This window comes from Scyliorhinus canicula, chromosome 3 (assembly GCF_902713615.1).
Source record: "Scyliorhinus canicula chromosome 3, sScyCan1.1, whole genome shotgun sequence".
Lineage (NCBI taxonomy): Eukaryota > Metazoa > Chordata > Chondrichthyes > Carcharhiniformes > Scyliorhinidae > Scyliorhinus > Scyliorhinus canicula.
The window spans coordinates 265,796,409-265,822,339 of NC_052148.1; the positions used below are offsets into that span (position 1 = coordinate 265,796,409).

At 46.8% G+C, this 25,931-nt stretch overlaps 1 protein-coding gene across 3 annotated transcripts in view; it reads left to right on the forward strand.

Annotated features, from left to right (window-relative positions):
- The window catches only part of grid2 (glutamate receptor, ionotropic, delta 2), a 1,198,200-nt gene that overhangs the window by 217,420 nt on the left and 954,849 nt on the right, over positions 1-25,931 (forward strand). For all 3 annotated transcript variants that reach the window (XM_038792750.1, XM_038792751.1, XM_038792752.1), the window contains exon 2: positions 2,690-2,845. In XM_038792750.1, the coding sequence (XP_038648678.1) occupies positions 2,690-2,845 (156 nt within the window). The remainder of the gene's footprint in view (positions 1-2,689; positions 2,846-25,931) is intronic.

Here is a 25,931-nt window from a genome sequence, read left to right on the forward strand (position 1 = left end):
CTGGGACTATACTCTTTTTAAATTTAGAGTACCCAATTATTATTTTTCCAATTAAGGGGCTTTAGCGTGACCAATCCACCTAACCTGCACATCTTTTTGGGTTGTGGGGGTGAGATCCACGCAGACACTGAGAGAATGTGCAAACTCCCCATGGACAATGATCCGGGGCCGGGATCAGGCTTGGGTCCTTGGTGCCATGAGGCAGCAGTGCTAACCACTGCGCCACCATGCCCCTCCTGTTCATCTGGGCCTATGACAATAATAAGCACTTATTGGCACAAGGAGACTTCAATGAAGTTAGTGTGAAAAGCCCCTAGTCGCCACATTCCGGCTCCTGTTCACCGAGGCTGGTGCGGGAATTGAACCTGCATTACAAGCCAGCTATTTAGCCCACTGTGCGAAACCAGCCCCTGACTACTTTTACTTAACTATAAGGAATGCAACAGTTAATTTCACGTGGCCAAAGCCCAATAACACCAATGTGATGATGATCAGCTAATCCTGTTTTTCATTTGGTGCTAATTGAGGGATGAACAGCGTATTGGGCAGAACTCCCTTTCTGTCCTTTAAAATACTGTGGGCTCATTTCTGACTACGTGCGAAGGCACGTGAGGTCCTGGTTTAACATCTCAAATGGGACGTAACGTAGGCCCTTGTCTAGAGGAGCAAGCACCCACCCAACTCCCCACTGCTAGGTCTTTTGTGACACCCTAGGTTGCATCCCTGACTCTGAGCCAGGACTTCAGGGTTCAAGGTCTACTCCACGGAAAGATGGTACACCTAGCATGGCTAATCCTTCCCAAAGAGGAAAGAGGTAATTGCAAGAATATGAAGCAAACAAACAAAAACCCTTCAACATTGCAACTGGGGCACTGCCTCCAAGGGGCACGACACACAGCTTACTGGCATCTTGTAAAAGCCACAAACTGATTTTGCTCTGGTTCTGCTCACCTTTTTAGCTGGGTGAGGCCCCCACCTTTACTGTCGTGCTAATCTGATATCTCCTTAACACCCAGACCACTGAATGAAAAGGTAACATGAACAGTCGCAATTCCCATGGGTGGCCAGGTCTCACTTGCCCACCTCCTTCCAGATGTGTGGAATTGCCTTTGCCTCGCTGGAATTCTTCTATCTGTGGCTTCCGGGTGGAGGGAGATTCCTGCGACTTGCAAATTTCTGCCTCTCAGTTCCAGTCCCCGCTCATCCCTTCCAGGGAGAAATTTCACCTCGGGCTCCAAAGAACTCAGGCCATTGGATGCCTTTTAATCTCACGCATTGACCTCCAGCTGTGCCTTGACTTCATCTGAGGATTTTGTGCGAAAGAAAGATTTGAAATCGATGGCAATGAAATTTGGATACATCATATGACTGGGGCAGCACGGTAGCATTGTGGATAGCACAATCGCTTCACAGCTCCAGGGTCCCAGGTTCGATTCCGGCTTGGGTCACTGTCTGTGCGGAGTCTGCACATCCTCCCCGTGTGTGCGTGGGTTTCCTCCGGGTGCTCCGGTTTCCTCCCACAGTCCAAAGATGTGCAGGTTAGGTGTATTGGCCATGATCAATTGCCCTTAGTGTCCAAAATTGCCCTTCGTGTTGGGTGGTGCTACTGGGTTATGGGGTTATGGGGATAGGGTGGCGGTGTTGACCTTGGGTAGGATGCTCTTTCCAAGAGCCGGTGCAGACTCGATGGGCCGAATGGCCTCCTTCCGCACTGTAAATTCTATGTATCTATGTATGACTGAGAAATTAGTACTGTGCTTTCATGAACTCAGGACATCCCAAGAAGCTTTCCGACTAAGGAGATAACTCTGAAGTGCGATCACCATTCTAATGTAGGAAACACAGCAATTGATTTAAGCACACAGTTCTGATCAGTAAAGTAGGTTTTCTGCTCGACATGTTACTCTGATGTCCCCTCGCATTTGCCTCCTCTCAAGGTTGAAGACCCTTAAGGTGTTCCAGCATTGATTGATCTCTTTTTGACATTGGCGAAGGGGTTTGGGGTCTTACTCTGTACATGGAGTGATTTCCTTCGCACCTCGATGAGAGTATAGTCATCAGGAGCAGACTTGACTTTAGCACTAAATCCTTCCTGTCTGATGCCCTCCCACTCATCATGTACAATCAATAAGTCATCGGGTGAATGTGAAAAAATTAAAAGCTGCTAAAGAGGAGGCTTTACTTTCCATCTACTGCGTAATAGTAAATAAAAGCAGTCTTGCATTCTATTCAGTGAACTTTGTATTTAGCAATCGGATTGGAACCTTCGACATTTAGAGACATGTAAGGCAGACAAAGAACATGCCTGTTTTCTGCAGCTAGGTTTTCCTGGACAGATCACCAGCCTGAAGCCAGAGGGTGGAGTTTGAGAATCATAGAATTTACAGTACAGAAGGAGGCCATCCGGCCCATCGCGTCTCCACCAGCCCTTGGGAAGAGCATCCGACTGAAGCCCACGTCTCCACCCTATCCCTGTACCCAGTAACCCCACTTAACCTTTTTGGACACTAAGGGCAATTAAGCAGGAACCCACACATCACATCTCCCTCGGAGGGAGAACGCAGCAGTACCCTTCCCCCCTCCGTCCCTATTTTCCAGGTCCAATCTCAGGTGCGAGGTATGACGGAGTCATGTCTTGCAGATGTTTGACTGAGGCACTTCACAAACCTTTTACTTTTTACTTTAACAGGGGCAATCTTTGATGAATCTGCCAAGAAGGATGATGAAGTGTTTCGAGTGGCTGTAACTGACCTCAACACCAACGAGGAAATTTTACAGACGGAGAAAATTACATTTTCTGTGACATTTGTGGACAGCAACAACCCTTTCCAGGTGGTCCAGGAAGGTAGGAATCAATTACCAAATGTTTGGCAGCGCTGAAGTTTACCTTGCAATGACTCACAATGTCATAACCTTACAATGTATGTTGCATTGCTGCTTCGGGCAACCATTGCAGTAAAATAAGAAGTGATTTTTCTTTCTTGTCTCAAGATTCCAGTGAAAAAATGTTAACCCTCCAAATATTGAATTGATTTGCATAACAGATGAAAGTGTTTGGTTCATTTGAAAGCTTCAGTAAGATGCATTCTGAAAGCTCCCGATGCTTGTTTTTGATAAACTGTACCCAAATTTGCAGTGGGATTGGCCAAAGTAAGGGAAGGACTCACCCGACTTTGAGCATCGTTTGGTTTTGCAGCCCGTTAACCTCAGTTAGATGTAAAATTGGTTTGATTCACACCATTGCTTCAGTTTCCCTTAAGTGGGTTGGGCTAAATTGGCTCCAGAGTCATTGTGATTTGTTCTCCAGTGGTGTTGGTGCTTCTAAGTTGGACTCTAACCCATGTTAACCCTGCTGCGATGGTGTGGTTTTGTTTTCAATCTTCATACTTTGACTGCAACCTACATTAAAGAAGGGATTTCTACTGGACAAGGGTATTGCAAATGAAATTTTACAATGAAAACCTTCAACTCACTTGGTGGTTGCTCTTCATACGCGATGATTCACAAATCCAATTTTGCCCACAAAAGGGTAAGTTGAAAACTCCCTCCTCCGATGTTTCATTACACGATCATCGACTGAACATGATTTTTGTAACTCAAATTCTGTTACTTTGAGATTGTGTGACTTCCCCTGGGATTTTCGAGGTCGCAGGTGCAAGGCAGCAGGTGTGGGACAGAGCCAGTGGCCGGATTTCCACCAGGAACTAAACGCAATTTATACTTTATTTATACTTTATTGGAACTCTTCTGTCCCCTAACTGCTGGTGACAGCTGGTTTGGGTTAGACAGGGGAAGCTGTCACTGCTCCCCACATATCGCCCTGCCCCCCACACCCCACTACCCCCCAAACTCAGGCCTCCGATTAGAAAAACAGATCAAAGCTGGGTAATATAGTATGAAGCATATGTTCATGACTGCCAGATCCAAAAGTGAATTGATCTAAAATCAGAATTGGACACCTTTGCTGAGGAACAATTGCCATTTTCTGGACTAAGATGGAATGGAATGTCATCACCAATCACTTGGTAGTAACTTGAATGTTGCTGAAAAGATGGACGTGTTGTGGAAGCTTTTCATCTCCAACACATCAGGACGAATGCAAGAATACCATATTTTGAGCAATCGCAGTTGATCATTTGAAATTTGACATTTTTGCCTTTAATCAGATGAGTGCAAGACAAAAAGCTTTGACAACACTCGCGTCTCTGTTTTCAGCAATTTTTATAGGAAGGGGTATCGAAGGGTGTGAGGTATTGGCAGGAACATGCAATCGAGCTGCAGATTAGCCAAAATGGCTGGAAGGACAGATCTGAGGGGCTGAATGGTCACAGCAGTGCATGCGTCCAAAAGATGCACACCTCCCTGCATGTCAAATCGCCAGGGTTAAGAAAATGCTGCGAAACTTCAATTTCTCCCAAAGTTGAGAGGGGATCAGATTTTACAAATCCCCCCCCCCCCCCCACCGGCCCACCCGCCATTCTCTTTCGCCACCCCGCAGATTCAGAAATTTCTGAATGGAATCAATGACCTCCGGGCTTCCTTTAAGCAGCTTCCTTTGAAGAATGTCATTTGTTTAACTGATTACAGTGAGGTCAAAACTGATCAGTCAACATACGTGTAGTAAGGTTTGGCACGTTGGGATTGCTAACAAACTGCAGAGGGAGGGTAAGTATATGAATAATCCTCAAAACTGGGGGATGGTGATTCCGTCAGAGCTTACCTGACTCGGTCATGTAACTGAATCCCGGTTCGCATGCGTAGACGGGTGGGGGAGAAGGGTAAACCTTTTGGTTCCATCCACCATGGGAATTGCCATGTCGGAAAATTTGGCCGACCATTTAAAGATCTGTCGACCCTGGGCAGGATTTTCTGGTCCATCCTTGGTTGCACTTAACAAGGTGCTGGAAAGCCATCTTCTTTGAACTGCTGCAGTCCGTGTTATGTGGATATTTCCCCAATGTTGTTCGTTGGGGAGTTCCAGGACTTTGGACCAGCGACGATGAAGCAACTTTTCCAACCCAGGATTGTGGCTAACTCAGAGCTGGTGGTTTTCTTTATATTATGCTAATGCCTCTCATTTCATTATATTAACTTATGTTCTGCTCTATTATCTCATTTTAAACATCATCTCATTACACAGTCTCATTTAATCTCATATTGCAACCTTTCTGAATTTATTTAAAGGTCATTAATAAAACCGTTTCAGGTAATGTGTTAGGTTTTTTTAAACCTAAATATTTACTGAGTAAAGTGTCGAGGCTTTAAGCCAATATGCCTTGTACATAACACGTTGATTCACCCATAAGAGCAACTGATGTTAACCTCTCAAACTATACACAGTCTGGCACGTCACCTGACGGTGGACGCTGTGTCTCAAGATGTTTTGTTGTGTGAAATTGTAAGGATTGTGATTCTGCTGGTGGCCCCCTTCTCACTGAGCATAGTGACAGCTCCCCATTTGGTGGTGTTTTGCAAGTAACTGGGTCAAAGGATTTCAAACAAGTATGTTTTCCGCCAGCGAGTCCTGCTGCTCCAAATGCCTCGGGCCACAGCAAGACTGAGCCAATGATCAGCATGTTCAGCAAAATGTGATACTTAACAAAGCTGTACTTTCTGATGATTTCCACAGGCCACAGCGACGGCAAATAGTTTTACCTCTAATTATTCCATTTTTTTTTAACCTTAAAGGGTTGGGAGAGATAGGGGCTGGATTGTCCGCGGCCCCGTGTCGAAATCGCGTTCGGCGCAGGGGACGGAGAATCCAATTTCACGCCGAAACCGGGCCTGGTGCCATCTGGCCATTCTCCGAGAACCAGCGTGATCGTGGAGTACGCCGCGCGACTGGGGATCCATTGACAGAGGCCCGTCCAGTGATCCTCCGCTTCCAACCAGCCGAGTTCCCGACGATGTGGAACTAACCTGCTATGGCCGGTCACTATGCTTACGTGGCGGCTGCGGACTTAGTCTGTGGCCGCCCTGGTGGGGGGCGTGGGGAGCGGACAATGGGGGGGGGGGGGGGGGTCTTATGGGTGGCCAGGGTTAATATCCGCGTAGTCAGATCCTCGGCGGGCGGCCGATCGGGGGCTCTAAATTCTATGTCAGCCCCCGAGGTCTGAGTCCGTCATGGCGCTCGGCGCGGCCTCTGGTGGCTGCCACCATGTGCATGTGCGGACTCAAAACTGGAAGTGCGGGGGACCCGTATCCGCAGCTAGAGTTGCGTGAATCTGCTCCACCTTTTCTCAGGAATCTTCAAAGTAAAACTCCAGCATTTTTACGATGGAGTGGGGGCATAGTCCCATTTTGGGAGAATCCAGCCCTCTGGTAAAATTGAGGAGATTTGGGAAATATTGCTCACCCTCGGAGCTCCAGCAGCACTGCCTGTAAATAGTAAGGCCCCACTTGACCAAGAGGACTAGGCAGCCAATGGGAAGTAACAGTCCAGCTGGTCAAACTGACTGGGAGGAGATCCACAGCGTACAGACCCCGGAAGAGAGTAAATACTCCAGGAGCGGAGCAGGAAGTTGGAGGGAGGAGGGTGCCCCTTTTCCTTTGAGTTATGGAGGGGAACATTCTGGGTTTTTTTCCATCTACTTGACTGGGCCTCCATTATCGTCACCCTGACCTGACGATAAAGCCACCGCTGCGCACCGTCGCTCTCCCCAGGGCTCAGTCCTCGGGCTTCAATGGCAGAATTGGCCTTGATGACTCCATTCGGTTGGCCGGATTGGGGCAGGAAGGAAGTGGGTAAATCCCAGATCCATTTTCACTGCCCCCACCCCATCTCTTGCTTTTCATCAGGCAGCCAGGCAGAGGGCGAGTTAAGTCAAGCTCAGTCTATCATTCCCCTGCCCCACCACGGGCGACAGGTCACTAATCCTGCACATTACAGGGAAACATTGCAAAACTGGTCTGACATCCCTGGTCTGTTGCATTCAGACTGCACAGAAATTAAAGAGACTTCTTTAATCTCAAACGTGCAAGGACTGTGGAAGCAGAAGCCTTATTGGTCTTCGCAGCCAATGCTGGAATCATAGTTGTGTTGGCGCCACTTGATGTCATATTACAGTGGGCAACGTCTCATTTTCTTTTCAGGCCCATGCCTCCCGTGTTCTTGCCCAGATACCATGAATTTTCAGATGTTTTAATACGACGGTTAGTCTGAATCCTTCAGCTGCATTTGAAGCAAAATAATTGGAAAATAGTTCCTAAAATAGAAATCAACTGGAATGCACAGGGACGATCGTTGTGACTTTGATCACAAACGGAATGATGGTGAAACCTGTAGCTGTTTTACATCTATCGACCTTTATTTTCATTGACTTTTCAGTATTCCCACAGATGTGTTTTTATTGACGTGTCCATGATTGAGAATGATGTTGAACACGGTTAAGGTGGGTCCTTAATGAGTCAGCATGTGCATCCACTGAAGGTTTGCATCTCAATTTGGTTTAATTGCTTTGTGTCCACTCCTTTCTCCAGACATAATGCATATGGAAAGAATTAGATGTTGACTTGCATTTGGTTACAAATCCTTCCATGGTCTTGCCCCTTCCCTATCGCTGTGACCTCTTTCAGCCCCCTAACTCTTTGGGATATCTGCACTTCTCCAATTCTGGAATCTTTTACATTCTCAATTCTAACGACTCTAATATTGACGGGCATACCTTCAGCAGATCGGGCAGGATGGGGGACACCTCTCTGTAGATGGAAGATTAGGCCCAGGACGAGGCTTGCAGGTAACCTTCCCACCTGGATGCCAATTCAGGTCCTTAAGTGGGCAATCAAAACCCATTGAAGGGTCTCGTCCCGTCACAGCTGGTGCCCAACCAGCAGTGGGCAGGGGTCTCGACATGTGGGGGGATGAAGAAGCAAATCCTGGTGAAGGCTCAAGTGTATTACCAGCAGCAGCCACCACACCTGGTGGCACTGTTGGCTTTGGAGAGCTGACAGATTGGCAACACTCGGGATGTGATTTCCACCCAGTTTGAAAATGAAAATCGCTTATTGTCAATTTAGTTTATTTGGGGGGGGGGGGGGGGGGGTGCAGCAATTAATTGTCACAGATGGAGTCAGAAGCCCCCAAAACAGGTTTCTCACTGCCATTTAGGGACTTACTTGCCTTGGGCATCCCAGAAATTGAGCCAATGGGGGTTCCTCCAGTTTTAGTGGCAGACAATTGGGTCCAATTCCCCCCTCTACCTCTTTTCCTTTAAACTGCTCGTTAAAACCTATCTCTTTGATGAAGCAGTTTAACAGCTTGCCCTAACATGTCTTTCAGTGACTCAGAGCCATTTTGAAGCTATAACTCCTCTGGAATCGCCTTGGGATGTTTCATTACCATAAAGGTGCTATATAAATGTAGGTTTTGATGTCACGATTCATTTGATTCGAATGCTGAAAGGATTCTAGCTCCCTAGTGTGTCTGATGGGTTTTTTTGCCCTGAAACAGAATGGAAGGATTATGGATGTCTTTGTGCGGTGTTATTGGAGATTAGCGCACTTTACAGTGTAGAAGATCCTTTATTTTCGCTCTTTGAATGATGGATGCGCCTGCCGTTTTCTCATCATCTCACACTAGACTTTTCACACATCCGACAAAGCAGACAATGTATCAGCGAAGGCTGGCTGGCAAATGAAAATGGGAAAAAATGCCATTCTGTTTATTACAAAAAAGCACAGGAGAAGGACGAACACAAAATGTATTGTTGTTCAAGCCCCTTTCTATAATTGGAAACAAATGTTTAGCATTTGAAAGCCTGGAATTTTGGAGATGCATTTATGCATGGAGTCTCTTTGGCAAACAATGAATGAGCTATCTCTTAATACTGGTAATAAATTATAATTGGGATCGCGCCAGGCCACCAATCAATGCTGATTAAATCCTGCTTATTGATCACAATTACAGTCCTGCCCTATTGTACTTTAAAGGTCAACCAAAAATATCTTGAATGCTGATTGATTTATTTTCTATATAGGCCACATTTAGAAAGTCCATTAAATCTGAATCTCAGCTTTATTCGGAAGACGTTACCCCCCCCCCCCCCCCCCCCCCCCCCCCCCCCCCCCCCCCCTCCCCCATATCCTCACGGTCATGAAACCACCTTCATCACATCTATTATCTCCATGCCTATCAACTGGAATCCTCATCTATCCACGACCATCTCAAGATTATTTCATCACTGCTGAAAAGGGCGACATGCTTCTGAAGCTTATCATCCTGCACTGATCAGGGAAAACACAAGAACGCCAAGTTTAAAAAAAAGAAAAATTATGGCAATTTATGATGCAGGGGAAAAGGGTGCACCCTGGCAATCGTACTTCATCCAATCATAGTCCACTTGTAACCAATCTTCTTTTATCTTCTGCAATCCCAATTATTGTGATAGTTAGAAAGTTGGCATTTTTGTGTTTGTCCTGATCATAGAATCCCGATAGGGCAGAAGAAGGCCATTCGGTCCATCGAGTCTGCACCACACCTCCGAAAGAGCACCCTAACCTAAAACCACTCCCCCCCCCCTCTAATGTGGCTAACCTCTATGCCACTGTGTCACCCATGAGCGACATGTCTCTTTTTTCAGCAATATTTCGAGCTCTGTACTATCAAGCGAGTGTTTGCATTCTGTTACTCTCTTAGTTGCCCCTCCCGTCCACCATCCTCTGTTAACTTTAGCCTGCGCAAATCTCTGCTGCCTGTACCTACACTGTAACAAGTCTCACTTGCCCATCACTCATGTCCTTGCTGATCTACATTGGCTCCTGCTCCCCTAACACCACAAATTTAAATTGCCATGAAGCACGATGTGTTCATCCAGGAGTATTCAGTATTTAGGAAGAAAAGGAAAAGATGGTGGAGTCAATTTGCTGGATATTAACACAATTGTGAGGATGGCTATTAGCTCCAACAAAGTGGAATAATTATGGGTAGAGCTTGGAAGCACCAAGGAGTTGGATAAAAACCCTGAAACTGTAGTGGTGATGTTGGGAATGACATCAAACAGGAAATTAGAGATATACACAATAAAGTAACATAGAATTATAGAACAGTACAGCACAGAACAGGCCCTTCGGCCCTCGATGTTGTGCCGAGCAATGATCACCCTACTTAAACCCACGTAACCCGTATACCCGACAATCCCCCCATTAACCTTACGCTACGGGCAATTTAGCGTGGCCAATCCACCTAACCCACACATCTTTGGACTGTGGGAGGAAACCGGAGCACCCGGAGGAAACCCACGCACACACGGGGAGGACGTGCAGACTCCACACAGACAGTGACCCAGCCGGGAATCGAACCTGGGACCCTGGAGCTGTGAAGCATTGATGCTAACCACCATGCTACCGTGAGGCCCTCATCTGTAATTATGGATGACTTTAATCTGCATATAGTTTGGGCAAATCAAATTAGTAACAGTATCATAGAGGTGGAATTCCTGGAGTGTATACGAGATGGTTTCCTGGATGAATACACTGAGGAACCAACTCAAGAACAGGCTATCATAGACTGTATAATGCGTTATGAGAAAGGTGTCATTGGCAATCTAGTTATGCAAGGCCCCTTGAGGATGATCTGCCATAATTTGTTTTATAAATTTAGAGTACCCAATTCATTTTTTTTCCCATTAAGGGGCAATTTAGTGTGGCCAATCCACCTAACCTGCACATCTTTGGGTTGTGGGGGTGAGACCCACGCAGACGCAGGGAGAATGTGGAAACTCCACACAGGGCAGGGATCGAATACAAGTCCTCAGTGCTGTGAAACAGCAGTGCTAACCATTGCGCCACCGTGTCGTGTTGCCTGATCAACCATAATATGTTAGAATTCTTTATCAAGATAGAGAGTGACACAGTTGATTCTGAGGCTACGGGCCTGGGTCTAGGTTTAGGGCAGCACGGTAGCATAGTGGTTAGCACAATTGCGTCACAGCTCCAGGGTCCTAGGTTTTCCCAGCTTGGGTCACTGTCTTTGCGGAGTCTGCACGTTCTCCCTGTGTGCGCGTGGGTTTCTGCCGGGTGCTCTGGTTTCCTCCCACAGTCCAAAGATGTGCAGGTTAGGTGGATTGGCCAAGCTAAATTGCCCTTAGTGTCCAAAATTGCCCTTAGTGTTGGGGTTACTGAGTTACGGGGATGGGGATAGGGTGGAGGTGTGGCCTTGAGTCGGGTGCTCTTTCCAAGAGCCGGTGCAGACTCGATGGGCCAAATGGCCTCCTTCTGCACTGTAATTCTATGACTAAAGGAAACTCCGATGGTGTGGGATGCAAGTTAACTGTGATGGATAGGGGACTGTAACATAAGGGGATGACAGTGGATAGGCAATGCCAGATATTCAAAGAGCGCGTGGGTGAACTGCCACAATTTTTCATTCCTGTCTGACACAAAAATAAAATGGGAAAGGTTGCCAAACCATGGCTTTCGGAGATAAATAGAGGGATAATTAAATCCAAGAAATTGGACTGGTGGATTGGATAACTTAAATTGCCCTTAGTGTCTAAAAAAAGTCAGGTGGGGCAGTAGTCAAGATGTGGGGCAGAAAATAGATCAGGAGATAGAAAAGGCATATAAAAATGGCAATATTACAAAAATCATGGGGGAATTCAATATGCAGGTGCACTGGGAAAATCAGGTTGGTAGTGGATCCCAAGAGAAAGAATTTGTGGAATGTCTAAGAGTTGTTTTTTTGGAGCAGCTTGTGACGGAGCCTACTAGGGAACAGGCAATTCTGGATTTGGCGATGTGTAATGAGGCAGACTTGATTCGGGAACTTGAGGTGAAGGAACCCTAAGGGAGCAGTGACCACAATATGATAGAATTTACCCTGCAGTTTGAGAGGGAGAAGCTGCAATCAGATGTAACGATATTGCAATTAAATAAGGGTAACTACAAAGACATGAGGGTGGAGCTGGCCAGAGTTGGTTGGAAAAGGGGCCCAGCAGGGAAGACCACGTAACAGCAACAGCAGGGGTTTTGGGGGTTATTCGGGAGGCACAACAGAAATTCATCCGAAGGTGGAGGAAACATGCTAAGGGGAGAACGAGGCATCCATGGCTGACAAGGGAAGTCAAGGACTGCATAGAAGCAAAAGAAAAAGCATACAAAGTGGTGAGGATTAGTGGGAAGCCAGAGGATTGGTAAGCCTTTAAAAGAGAGCAGAGGGGGAGAAGATGATAATATAAAGGAAGATAGGAAGAGTTTTTTTCAATATATAAAAGGAAAATGTGGTCTGGGAAGTAATAATAGGAAACAAAGAAATGCAGAGTAACTGAATAGTTACTTTACATCAGTCTTCACGGTGGAAGACACCAGTGGGATGCCAGAGCTCCAGGAGAATCAGGGGCAGAGGAAGGGGTAGTGACCATCGCTAAGGGGAGGCTCTGGGGAAACAGAAAGGTCTGAATATGGATCAATAACCTGGACCGGATGGACTACACCCCAGGATTTTAAAAGAGATAGCTTAGGGTAACTAAAGGAGATTGTGGAGGCATTGGTGGCGATCTTTCAGGAATCACTGGAGGCAGAAAGGGTCCTAGAGGACTGGAAAGTGGCTAATGTAACACCGCTGTTTAAGAAAGGAGGGAGGCAGCAGATGGAGAATTATCGGCCAGTTAGCCTGACTTTGGTCATTCGTAAAATTTTAGTGTCCATTATTAAAGATGAGATCACAGAGTACTTGGGAGTCCATGATGAAATCGGACTGAGTCAGCACGGCTTCGTCAAGAGGAGGTCATGTCTGACAAATCTTAGAGTTCTTTGAGGCATTAACAAGGAAGTGAGACAAAGGAGAATCGGTGGACATGATTTATTTAGATTTCCAGAAGGTCTTTGACAAAGCGCCGCATAGGAGACTGTTAAATAAGTTCAGCACACATAGTGTTAAGGGTATGATCCTGGCATGGTTAGAGAATTGGCTGACTGGAAGAACGCAGAGAGTGAGGATAAAGGGGCCTTTTTCAAGATGGCAGCCGGTGACTAGTGGTGTGCCCCAGTGGTTGGTGCTGGCACCACAACTTTTCACAATATACATTCATGATCTGGAAGAAGGAACTGAAGGCACTATTGCTAAGTTTGCAGATGATACAAAGATCTGCAGAGGGATGGGTAGTATTGAGGAAGCAGGCGGGCTGCAGAAGGACGTGGACAGGCCAGGAGAGTGGGCAAAGAAGTGGCAGATGGAGTACAATGTGGAAAAGTGTGAGATAATGCACTTTGGAAGGGGAAATGGGGGCACAGAATATTTTCTAAATGGGGAGATACTTAGCAAATCAGAAGCACTAAGGGACTTTGGAGTCCTTGTTGACGATTCTCTTTTGGTTAACGTGCAGGTTCAGCCGGCAGTGAGGAAGGGAAATGCAATGTTAGCATTCATGTCAAGAGGGCTAGAATACAAGACCAGTGATGTACTTCTGAGGCAATATAAGGCTCTGGTCAGACCCCATTTGGAATATTGTGAGCAGTTTTGGGCCCTGTATCTAAGGAAGGATGTGTTGGCATTGGAAAGGGTCCAGAGGAGGTTCACAAGAATGATCCCTGGAATGAAGAACTTGTCGTATGAGGAATGGTTGAGGACTCTGGGTCTGTACTGGTTAGAGTTCAGATAGATGAGGGAGATCTTATTGAAACTTACAAGATACTGCGAGACCTGGATAGGGTGGACGGGGAGAGGATGCTTCCGCTTGTAGGAAAAACTAGAAGCAGAGGACCCAATCTCAGACGAAAGGGACGATCCTTTAAAACAGAGAGGAGGAATTATTTCAGCCAGGGGGTGGTGAATCTGTGGAACTTTTTGCCGCAAAAGACTGTGGAGGCCAAATCACGAGTGTCTTTAAGACAGAGATAGAGAAGTTTTTGATCAATAAGGGGATCAAGGGTTATGGGGTGAAGGCAGGAGAATTGGAATGAGAAAAATATTAGCCATGATTTAACGGCGGAGCAGACTCGATGGGCTGAGTGGCCTAATTCTGCTCCTATGTCTTATGGTCTGATGGTAACGGGGATAAGGTGGACGTGTGGGTTTGGGTAGAATGCTCTTTTTAAGGGCATATGCAGACTCGATGGGCCGAATGGCCTCTTTCTTATCTGTAAATTCTATGATTCTATTCTATGAAGAGGCATAGAAATGAGCCAGAAAAAACAGCAGACCTGAGGATTGGGAGCAGTTTAGAATGCAGCAAAATAGGACAAAGGCACTGATTACAAAGGGAAAAATAAAGTACGAAAGTAAGCTTACGGAAACGTAAAACTGATAGTAAAAGCTTCTATAGATATTAAAGTGAAAAAGATTGGCAAAGACAAATGTAGGTCACTTACAGTCAGAAACAGGAGAATCTATAATGGGGTGAACAAAGAAATGGCTGACCAACTAAATATATACTTTGCTTTTGCCTTCACAAAGGAGGACACAAATAACGCACCAGAAATGTTGGGGAACACGGGTCGGAATTTTCCATTAGCCTCCATTCCCATCAGCAGGGCAGAGAATGGAGCACCCCCGGGAACCAAACCCATCGCTATGAGCTAGGGCTTTTCTCTTTGGAGCGGAGGAGGATGAGAGGCGACTTAATAGAGGTTTATAAGATGATGAGGGGGATAGATAGAGTGGACATTCAGAGACTATTTCCTCGGGTGGATGTAGCTGTTACAAGGGGGCATAACTATAAGATTGCGGGTGGGAGATATCGGAGGGATGTCCGAGGTAGGTTCTTTACTCAGAGAGTGGTTGGGGTGTGGAATAGACTGCCTGCTGTGATAGTGGAGTCGAACACTTGAGGAACTTTCAAGCGGTTATTGGATAGGCACATGGAGCACACTAGAATGACAGGGGGTGGGATAGCTTGATCTTGGTTTCGGACAATGCTCAGCACAACATTGAGGGCCGAAGGGCCTGTTCTGTGCTGTACTGTTCTATGTATACTCCGACCCAACCGCCAATGGCAGCACGCTACCTGCCTCACACCAGCGGGAACATAAATCTGATTTGAGCATGCACATGCATGCAATTAACGGGCTTGAAGCCCGAGTCTCCCCCCTTCCCCCATCTCCATGGTGATGCTCGACCCCCTGATCAGGCACTTTACAGAGCAGGCTTTGGTAAGAACATAGAACATAGAACAGTACAGCACAGAACAGGCCCTTCGGCCCTCAATGTTGTGCCGAGCCATGATCACCCTACTCAAACCCACGTATCCACCCTATACCCGTAACCCAACAACCCCCTCTTAACCTTACTTTAATTAGGACACTACGGGCAATTTAGCATGGCCAATCCACCTAACCCGCACATCTTTGGACTGTGGGAGGAAACCGGAGCACCCGGAGGAAACCCACGCATACAGGGGGAGGACGTGCAGACTCCACACAGACAGTGACCCAGCCGGGAATCGAACCTGGGACCCTGGAGCTGTGAAGCATTTATCTAACCACCATGCTACCCTGCTACCCATAAGAGATGGTTTCTGCTGTGAAAATGTGGACATGAAACCACTTAGCTGCTTTTGATGAGGGGAGGAGCTGTCAATCATAGCAAAAGTGTTTATAAACATTGTGGTTCGCATCAAAGCAGGGTAATTGAGATTAATTCAAGCATGAAGGGAAAGATGAATACACAGTCCACCAAATGCCTCTGCTGTCAGTCACTGGCTAGTGAAATGTATTGCTGTGTGATATTGAATGGAAGAGTTGCATTTCAATGGCTGTCAGGGGATTTGAAGCCCTTTCAAGTTTCATAGCTGCCGACAGCACAGAAAAGGCCCTTTAGTCCATCATGTCTGCACAGTCAAAAACAACCGCTTGACCATTCTAATCCCGTTTTCCAACACTTGGCCCCTAGCGTTGTCTGCCTTGGCATCGCAAGTACACATCTAAATACTTCTAAAATGCTATGAGTGTCTCTGCTTCCACCACCCTTTTCGGCAGCGACTTCCAGACTCACAACAAGGTTTTCCTCACCCCCCCCCCCCCCCCCCCCCCCCCCCCCCCCCCCACCTCTAAACTCCAATCCCTTATCTTAAATCTATTCCCCCTGGTCATTGATCTCTCCACCAAGGGGAGAAGCTTCTTTCTGTCTACTCTACGTATGCCGCGCATAATTTCATACATCTCGGGCATGTCCCCCTCCTCTCCCCCCCCACCCCCAGTGTCCTCTGTTCCAAGGAGAACAACCCCGGCCTATCCAATCTCTCTTCATAACTAAAACTCTCAAGTCAAGGCAACATCCTGGTAAATCTTCCTCTGCACCCATTCCAGTGCTATCACATCTCTCCTATAATGTGAATTCCATAACTGCACACAATACTCTAGCTGTGGCTTAATCAATATTTTATACAGTTCTAGCATAGAGCACAGAGCTCTTAAACTCTATACTTCGGCTTATAAAGGCTGGTACACTATACGCCTTCTTAACCACGTTATCGACTGGCCCTGGTACCTTCTGAGGCTGGTATACTTGGCTGTGGAGGAAGCCTCTGACACTTGCAACAGCTGCTGCTTTAAAGGCTTTTGTCTGAGGCAGTGGATGGTAGAAAAGGGTCAGTGAAAATGCAGTGATTTTACAATGTACTGCCTGGACAGCTCTTCTGCTTTCAAGCTGGGGTGACTGATGGGAGGGTCTGGTGGGGGTGACTGATTGGGGTCTCTGATGGGGGCTTCAAATGGAGGTCTCCGATGGGCTGACTGATGAAGCAACATGGGGGTGACTGATGGGGGGGGTCTCTGATGTTGATGACAGATTGAGGGGCCTCTGAATGGGGTCAGTTATTTGAGGGTCGTGGGGGGGCAGGATTGGGTTACTATCATGCGTGTGTGTTGTGGAGTGGGGTGACCCATTATTCCCATGATGGGGGGGGGGGGTGAGGTGGAAGGTGACCCTCCTTGTCAGTGAGCGGGGGAGGGGAAGAATTAGCATTAGGGAAGGAGGGATGCCGCCGGGCCTCGGGATTGGTCCACACATTCAAAATGGTGGCCCGATACTGAGATTCGAAGGGAATCCAGCAAGCTGTCTACTATGCATATATTTGCATGGTTAAGGAGAGAGACTTGCACCTGAGACCCTGCTCCTAATGCCATTGGAGACCAGTCCTGATTCTCTCCTGCCGGGGGCACTTGGGCTCAAGAAAGGAAAATTCCGACCAGTGTTTAGCGGGAGGGAAGAACTGAAGGAAATTAATTAGTAGGGAATTGACAGGACTGAAAGCCAATAAATCCCCAGGATCTGATAATCTGCAGTCCATTGTACTTAAGGGAGTGGCCCTAGAAATAGTGGATGCATTGGTGGTCATCCTCGAAGATTCAATGGACTCTGGAACAGTTCCTGCAGATTGGAGGGTAGCTAATGTAACCCCACTATTTAATAAAGTGGGTGGAGGGAAAACACGGAATTATAGACCAGTCAGCCTGACGTCAGTAGCGGGGAAAATGCCAGAGTCCATTTAAAAGATTTAGTATCAGAGCACTTGGAAAACTGTGGCAGGATTGGAGAGGGCCAGCACTAAAAGGAACATAATGCTTGACAAATCGATTGCAATCCTGCGAGGATGTCATTGGTAGAGTTGATGAGGGGGAGCTAATCAATGTAATTTATTTGGGCTTTCTGAAAGATTTTGGCGAATTCTCATGTAAGAGATTTGCGTGTGAAATTAAAACACATGGGATTAGGGGTGGCTTATTCAGATGGATAGAAAACTGGTTGACAGACAGGAAACAGGAAACAAAGTGTGGGAATTAAAACCGGTATTTTTCCAAATGGCAGGTGGTAACTAGTGGGGTACCGCAGAGATCAGTGCTGGAACCTCAACTATTCACATTTTTTATGTGAATGATTTAGATGAGGGAACTAAATGTAATACCTCTCAATTTGCAGATGACATAAAGCTGGGTGGGAGGGTGAGCTGTGAGGAGGATGCAGAGATGCTTCAGTGTGATTTGGACAAGTTGAGTGAGTGGGCAAATGAATGGCAGATGCAGTATAATGTGGGTAAATGTGAGGTTTCCACTTTGGTAGCAAAAACAGGAAGGCAGATTATCATCCGAGTGGCCATATATTCAGAGAAGGGAATGTACAACAAGACAGGGGCGTCCTTGTATACCAGTCTCTGAAAGTAAGCATGATGGGGCAGTAGGCAGTGAAGAAGGCAAATGGTAGGTTGGCCTCCATAGCGAGAGGATTCGAGTACAAGAGCAGCAATATTTTTCTGCAATTATACAGGGCCTTGGTGAGACCACACCTGGAATATTGGGCCGAATCGCATGGTCTCATCACACCCAACTCTAACGAGATCGCGCGCGATACGTCACTGGGCAAGATCCAGATTTACATATTAAATTGAGCAGTCAGGCTCACTTGAACATGTTGGGGCCCAATGGGAACAAACGTCCGCACCTGGGAAACCTCCCCATGGGGGAGAGGTTAATGGTTGTTTGTGGGGGGGGGGGGGGGGGGGGGGTCTCCCAAGCCACCAGAGGCCCCGGTTGGCGGGGCTTTGGGCAGAATGGTACACTGGCACTCCTGCCAGCTGGGCACCTTGGCACTGCCATCTGGGCATCATAGGATTGCCAGATGGAACTGCCAGACTGACAGGGGCACTGATGAGGTGTCAGGCTGTCAGTACCAAGGTGCCCGGATGCCAGGTTGCCCGTGCCAGAGATCGGGCCCGGGGTGGGGGTGGGGTGGGGGGGGGGGGGGGGTGCCCTGCCCTGATGAGGTTGCGAGGGCAGGCTCGAGTACCCTCTAAGACATAATTTGGGGTCTTGGGGGAGGGGGTTGGGGTTGGGGTGTTGCGGCCATGGCGGGGGGTCAAGAAATCTGTGCGGCATTAAAAAAATTCTTGCGAAAAATTAAGTAAGGGCAGCCTTGCTGGGGCATTCATCGGGGAAAACAATGGAAAACCACCTCAGTTACTCAAGGATCTTGCAAGGATGAGTCAGGGCCTCCCTTTGCAACACGATGAACAGATGGGCAGAAGCACTTGGTGGATTCTTGTTCGATGTGGGTCCTGATAACTTTTAAATCGAGAGGTCTTTTAAAGTAATGCAAATGGACAGTCTTCTCAATGCATTCTGCAGCCACTTTGGCAGGAAGCAGTTAACAGTAAACAATACCATTGCTGCTGAGCATAGTGTCAACATATCAACTCCCATGAGTGCCTGACCGTGCAAACCTGCTGTGCAACTGCAGTCGCTGTCACCTGGATCCCACCATCACTGGGAACAGCTGGGTTTCGAATAGGCATGTTTTCCCAAAATAGCTGTCAGAGGACGCAGCAAGGCAGAATATAACGAATAACAAAAAAAACAACTTCAGAGAACAGAACATTTTAAAACACCTTGAAAGGTACAGCTCACAGTGAACGTGTGAGCTGCTCAATCTTGACTCCAAGGCAACTCTTGAAATTAAATTCAATCCTTCCCAATGCGGGTATTGGGTGCACTCTTGTCAGTAAAGGCCCTTGTGTCACAGTTACTGATGTGACCGTCAATTCACTAGAGACACGATTGGAAGTAAACTGTGGTTTTAATAGTCTTACAACTGAGCCTGCCTGCGACCAGAAGAACTGAGAGCAGGCTTACGGCTGCAGCACTTTATACTTCCGGTAGTGGGAGGGGTCCAGGGCAGAGCCAAGGGTGGAGCCCTGTACAAGCTCCTCATCTCCCCTATGGGCAGAGCCACGCAATGGCTCACATACAGAGCCCACAAGGACATAATAGAATGCAATGCAATACAGTGTGAATTACAATACAGTATGAATTCACCACAGTTACATTGGCTACTCACCCTGCTGTTCAGAAGGTGTGACAGAGATCTGAGCAGGGTTAGAATGTGGTTCCGCAGTCTGCTCATTGCTACTTTCCAAACTGATTGTAAAAAGGCTGATTGCGTCTTTCTCTTTCCTCGTGCTCTTCCACCCACACAGCCCACTGCGAGTTCTGCATTCCTCCAATTCTCATTTCTTGTGCAAAGCCCACTTTTCATCGCACCACTATTGGAGAATGATACTGTTGGGCTGCCAGGCCCAAAGCCCTGCCATTCTCCACCTAAATCTCTCCTATTCTACAGTCCTTGCACCTTTACGACTCTTTTTAACATCTACCTCTTTGTCTGTGCTCATGGCCATTGGTCCCAATTTCCCCTTTTTTCCTTGGTGTCATTTTTTTCTTTGTTTATGCAATACGAGCATCACAAGCAAGACCAGCATATATGTTCCCATCCGTAATTGTCCTTGAGAAGGTAGCCGTGAGTCACTGCCTTGAATGCAACTTGAATGGCTTGTTAGACCATTTGAGAGGGTGGATCTGGAGTCACGTGTATTGGCCACACTGTAAGCATGGCAAATTTCATCCCCTAAAGAACGTTAATGAATGTGATTGGCTTTTATGGCAGAACAGTAGCTTCATTGTCATCTCCATTTTGTTGCAGATTTTGCTCAATCAACTAAATTTAAATTCCCCAACTCCTGTCTCCAGATCATCATTCCAGGTGTCTGGATTTCTAGTCCAGTAACGTAAGCAAATTGTTGTTCCTCTCTTGGCCATTGCCTTGGTACATTTTTATACATTAAAAGGTAATATATAAACGCAAGTTGTTGTTGAGTATAAAAGAGATTGGCTGTGCAGGAGAGAATCTACACTTTGAGGGCATTTGCTTCGACTGCAGTCAATACAAAGAAGGACCATTGAAATTTCTGCTCTAGTGTGTGGGGGTGGGCGGATTCACCTCTGTTTGCAGTCAGTCAGCGGGGCTGCACCCACCCTCTGATCTTGCACAGTGAGCCTATGCCCTAAGCGAGGATATCAAGGATCAGTGGAAATTTGTCCTTGGGCCTCGATGCTGGCGACATCTCCACAGAGTTCAATAGAGCATAAGCATCAGTTTCGGCTTACTTCCCTTGCTGACAGTGGCCATCAGGCTGGGAGCGACACTGGGATCGACCACTGGGTGGGATAGAACTGTAGCTCCTGACTCCACGCAAAGATTTTTCTCAAGAAATCAAAATTATTTATTAGCCTTTATAATTGGCTGCTGAAAAATTAGCCACAGAATTTTGAACGCAGGTCTGTAACGGGAACTAACCAGCTAATTGGCATATTTAAGGGGTCTAGGGTATCTTCTTAATGGAAGGACCCCAACCATTTAGTTGTGGGACCAATGCCTGCATAGATTTGGCTGTGGGCAGCACGGTAGCACAGTGAATAGCACTGTTGCTTCACAGTGCCAGGGTTCCAGGTTCGATTCCCGGCTTGGGTCACTGTCTGTGCGGAGTCTGCGCGTTCTCCCTGTGGCTGCGTGAGTTTCCTCCGGGTGCTCCGGTTTCCTGCCATACGTCCTGAAGGATGTGCTGTTAGGTGAATTGGACATTCTGAATTCTCCCTCTGTGTACCCGAACAGGCACCAGAATGTGGCGACTAGGGGCTTTTCACAGTACCTTCATTGCAGTGTTAATGTAAGCCTACTTGTGTCAATAAAGATTATTATTATTATACAATCTATCTCACCGCAAAATTAGTATTCTCTGCACCAGTTGTATAACAGGAAAATAGGCAGAATACACATCAATTTCAACCCTACCACTTCATTTGAGCTTTTCTTGGGGGCCAATTGTTGCTTGACAGCTTATAGCAATCACATGATGGTTCTTAATCCTTCCACGTATATAATAATAAACTTTATTGTCATAATATTACATTAACACTGCAATGAAGTTGTTGTGAAAAGCCCCTAGTCGCCACACTCCGGCATCTGTCAGGTACACAGAGGGAGAATTCAGAATGTCCAATTCACCTAACAGCACGTCTTTAGGGACTTGTGGGAGGAAATCGGAGCACCTGGAGGAAACCCATGCAGACACGGAGAGAACATGCAGATTCCGCACAGACAGTGGCCGAAGCCAGGAATCGAACCTGGGGCCCTGGAGCTGTGAAATCATAGAATCTACAGTGCAGAAGGAGGCCATTCAGCCCATTGAGTCTGCTCCGGCTCTTGGGAAGAGCACCCCACCCAAGCCCACACCTCCACCCTATCCCCATAACCCAGTAACCCCACCCAACACTAAGGGCAATTTTGGACACTAAGGGCAATTTATCATGGCCAATCCACCTAACCTGCACATCTTTGGACTGTAGGAGGAAACCGGAGCACCCGGAGGAAACCCACGCACACACGGGGAGGAAGTGCAGACTCCGCATAGATAGTGATCCAAGCCGGAATTGAGCCTGGGACCCTGGAGCTGTGAAGCGATTGTGCTATCCACAATGCTACCGTGCTGCCCTGTGCTACTGTGCGTACATGGCATCAGGTGGGCAATTCACTGGTCTAAACCATACAAAACCAAAAAAAAGTTATGTATGAAAAAATTGAATGAAGCAGTCCTGGAATTGCAAATGTATTGAAAAGTGTGAGCAGCGAGGTGGCAGGTAAACCACTGCTGGCTTTAAATGATGATTATAAGCTGTTGGAATTTTATTCTTGCGGTTTACAATGTTCTCTGAAGCTTCCAATGTTATTACCATTGTACAATCACGTCTTGGATATCTATTTTTTTATATCATTCTGGGAGGCAATTACTGTTATAACTATTCTTGAGCCGCATCCTCGATATTGTATTTTAAAGTGCTCTCTGATGCAGCTTAGATTTTCCCTATCTGAAGTGGATAGAAACATCAATTCTGTCTGAGCGAATGATATCTGGGGCTGTTTCCTGATGGCTAAAGACTGCATCACGAACATCTGTATGGTCCACTGAGTTCTACAATAAGCAAGGCTGTCAGCCTTCTCATTTGTGTACGGGTCCAGCTGCTGTATTTTTCAAGGTTTTGCTGAACAAGCTTCTGTCATTGTTCATAAGCTGAGTTCTTTCAGTCCTTCCTTCCAGTTGGTGACTGTACTGTTCTGATGAAATAGCGACCTGGAACACTAACTCTGTTTCACTCTTCACAGATGCTGCCAGACCCGCTGAGTATTTCTACCATATCCCGTTCATATTTCAGATGGCCAGCATCCACCAAACTTTGCTTTTGCACCTTTTCTCTAGTCTGTTCTCTTGAAAGTGTCTACCTTTAGGTTATCAGTTCAATAATTATGTCGCAGGAGTCTTCTTCGGCGATCACTCACTGACGTGCATGGTTGCCCACCTAAGAAACTCCATGTTACTGCTCATGTGGTCATGGGTTCTGTGGGTTCTCGCATGGCTGTTGAGGCCAATCCTAGAGCCGCACCTTTGACTGCACATTTGGCAGGTGTTTCTGGGAGCTGGGATTGGTCTTTACATTCTAGATCCCTCATGTTCCTGTGCTGGCTTCCTCCAGGTAGATGCCTGCTGCAGGACGCCCTTTAACTTGGGTGTGCCGTTGTAGATCAGCAGACATGGTCCTTGATAGAGGGTAGGTCCAGTTCCAATGGCAAGGGAACCTCGACGACTGTGGATCCCCCTACTTGCTACAGCCTTAGTCCGCCATTACAGCTTTGATACTGTACATAGAACATAGAACAGTACAGCACAGAACAGGCCCTTCGGCCCTCGATGTTGTGCCGAACAATGATCACCCTACTTAAACCCACGTAACCCAACAATCCCCCCATTAACCTTACACTACGGGCAATTTAGCATGGCCAATCCACCTAACCCGCACATCTTTGGACTGTGGGAGGAAACCGGAGCACCCGGAGGAAACCCACGCACACACGGGGAGGACGTGCAGACTCCACACAGACAGTGACCCAAGCCGGGAATCGAACCTGGGACCCTGGAGCTGTGAAGCATTGATGCTAACCACCATGCTACCGTGAGGCCCTAAAGGTACAAGTACCTTCCGCCTGATCTGCCGTTGAGGACTTGTTTTGGATTGTGCTTTATCTGCTTCCTCCCCCCGTTGACCTTACCATCACGGGTGACCCTGCCAGGAGGTAACACTGCCGATGGCGTTGCTCTCGGGATCAACAACCTCTCCACCATGGCAAGGTGGCAATTCAAAGAAAGGACTGTAAATATGTTGGAGTATCAACGTAGAATTCTTTGTACTCAAGCCCTGGGATGAGGCGCAAATTCACAACCACATAGGCAGGACAGCTATTAAGTAAGCTACAGATAACATTAGCATACAAGGAGGCCACTTGCTCTCCAACCCTGGTTGGTATCCATCCAGCCAGGAATTAAAATCAAGTCCATGTCCCAATGAGCTAATCAGATTTCTTCACTGTGAATGAGACCCCTTGTTGAAACCTGCCTGAATAATTGGCATTGCTGTAGAAGTGCAGAGTGGACAAGGTAAATCCCAATATGGGCTGTTCCTTCTAGGTATGGGGTGGGAATTGGGGAAATGGAATCTGTTTTTTAGAGTCTTGGGCAAATAATGCCACTGGCACTGGCTATGTTCAAGGCAGCTGTTATGGGCCAGGGTTTAGAGAACCCCAAAGTGTATCATAGAGTTCACCTGACTCACAAATTTTAATAGATTGTGGTATGGGGAGCACACGGCCCACTCTACAGATGTGGTACAGCAGAAATGGAAAAGTATTTTTTAAAGCAAAGCAATGTTTATTCTATGAACTCAAGTTAACCTTTTAAAAACATACAGTGAACATCTTAGCAATCATTAATTCAAATACAACCCCCAAAGAATACAACACTAAGTAATCCTTAATAAATTCCCAAACAACATCCATAAGACTTAAGAAACACCTTTTTAACAGAAGCACATTAGGTTTAAATTCATTACTGAGAACATTTATAATTCTGAATTCACCAAATGATCAAGAGATAGTCTTTCCATGGCAGAGAGAACAGCCTGCTTTGTCTGGCTTCAGCTCCAACACTGAAACAAAACCAAAAAAAACATAGACACACCCAAGCTTTCCCTCAAAGTAAAACTAAAAGGCAGAACCAGAGCTCAGCTCCACCCACACTCTGACATCACTGCACTAACATGAGCAGCCAAACATTTCTTAAAGCGACATTCTCATGACACAGCCCAATATTGCAACATATACAAGTTAGGCCTCTAAATACTTACCAAAAACTTAACACCAGGCTCTGGGCATTTCTTTTATATCAATGGCAAATGGTACACTTCCAACCCATAGTCTGCTTGTTTTAGATCTGAACTTTGGTTTGTGTATCTTACATGTCGCCGCATGATATGCACTACTCGTCAGATCTTGGTTTGTCTAGGAGGTTCATTATCTTGATTATTATCATGGGAAACAGCATCTCTCACTGTCTGGTGTATTTTACAAGAAGCCATTTTAAATCTTGGGCCATTTATTCCTTTAATTTGTTATATACTAAAAGGTGGATCCTTTACTAAAAAGGTAGATTCCATCAGCTTGGTATCCACCATGTTGGGCCATGCTGCCCGTTAAGCATTTAAAAACAGGCACAGGGCAATTGAATGTTCCGAATGTATGTGAGGAATTCTTAGCTGTGAACCTTGCAGGTAGAACTGAGATTGTGGGCAGAATCTTATCATATTTTATCGAAGTGTCCGTCTCTGACTCAAAACACATGTAGCTCTCCAGCTGCACAGACAGGTCTTGACTCCAGATCGCGAGCATCTCTGAAGAAAAAAAAGAGTGGATACATAACAGGACCAACAAGTAACTCTCCCTGAGGGCCTGTACCCGGCACTGCCCCCTGGCACAGGTTCCTCCTGCTAGCTTGGCGCTGTGCCAACTGGGCAGTGGAAACCTGTGCCGGCGACAGGACCAGAGCATTTCACAGCACATCCCTCTTCCTTCAGGGCTTTACTTATTTTGCGACCCCGGAGGGACCCCCTCAACTGAATCTCGCTCTCTAAAAGTTGTTGCCAACCCCATCTCGTCGGCGAGGTTCAGTAAGGTGAGGGGGGGGTGGGGGCGATCATGTGACTGGGGGCTAGGTTATTCGTTTTCAAATTTGGTCAGATCCATTAAAATGAGGCTCCTGCCCTTTGTCGGCGTGAACCTTGTGATG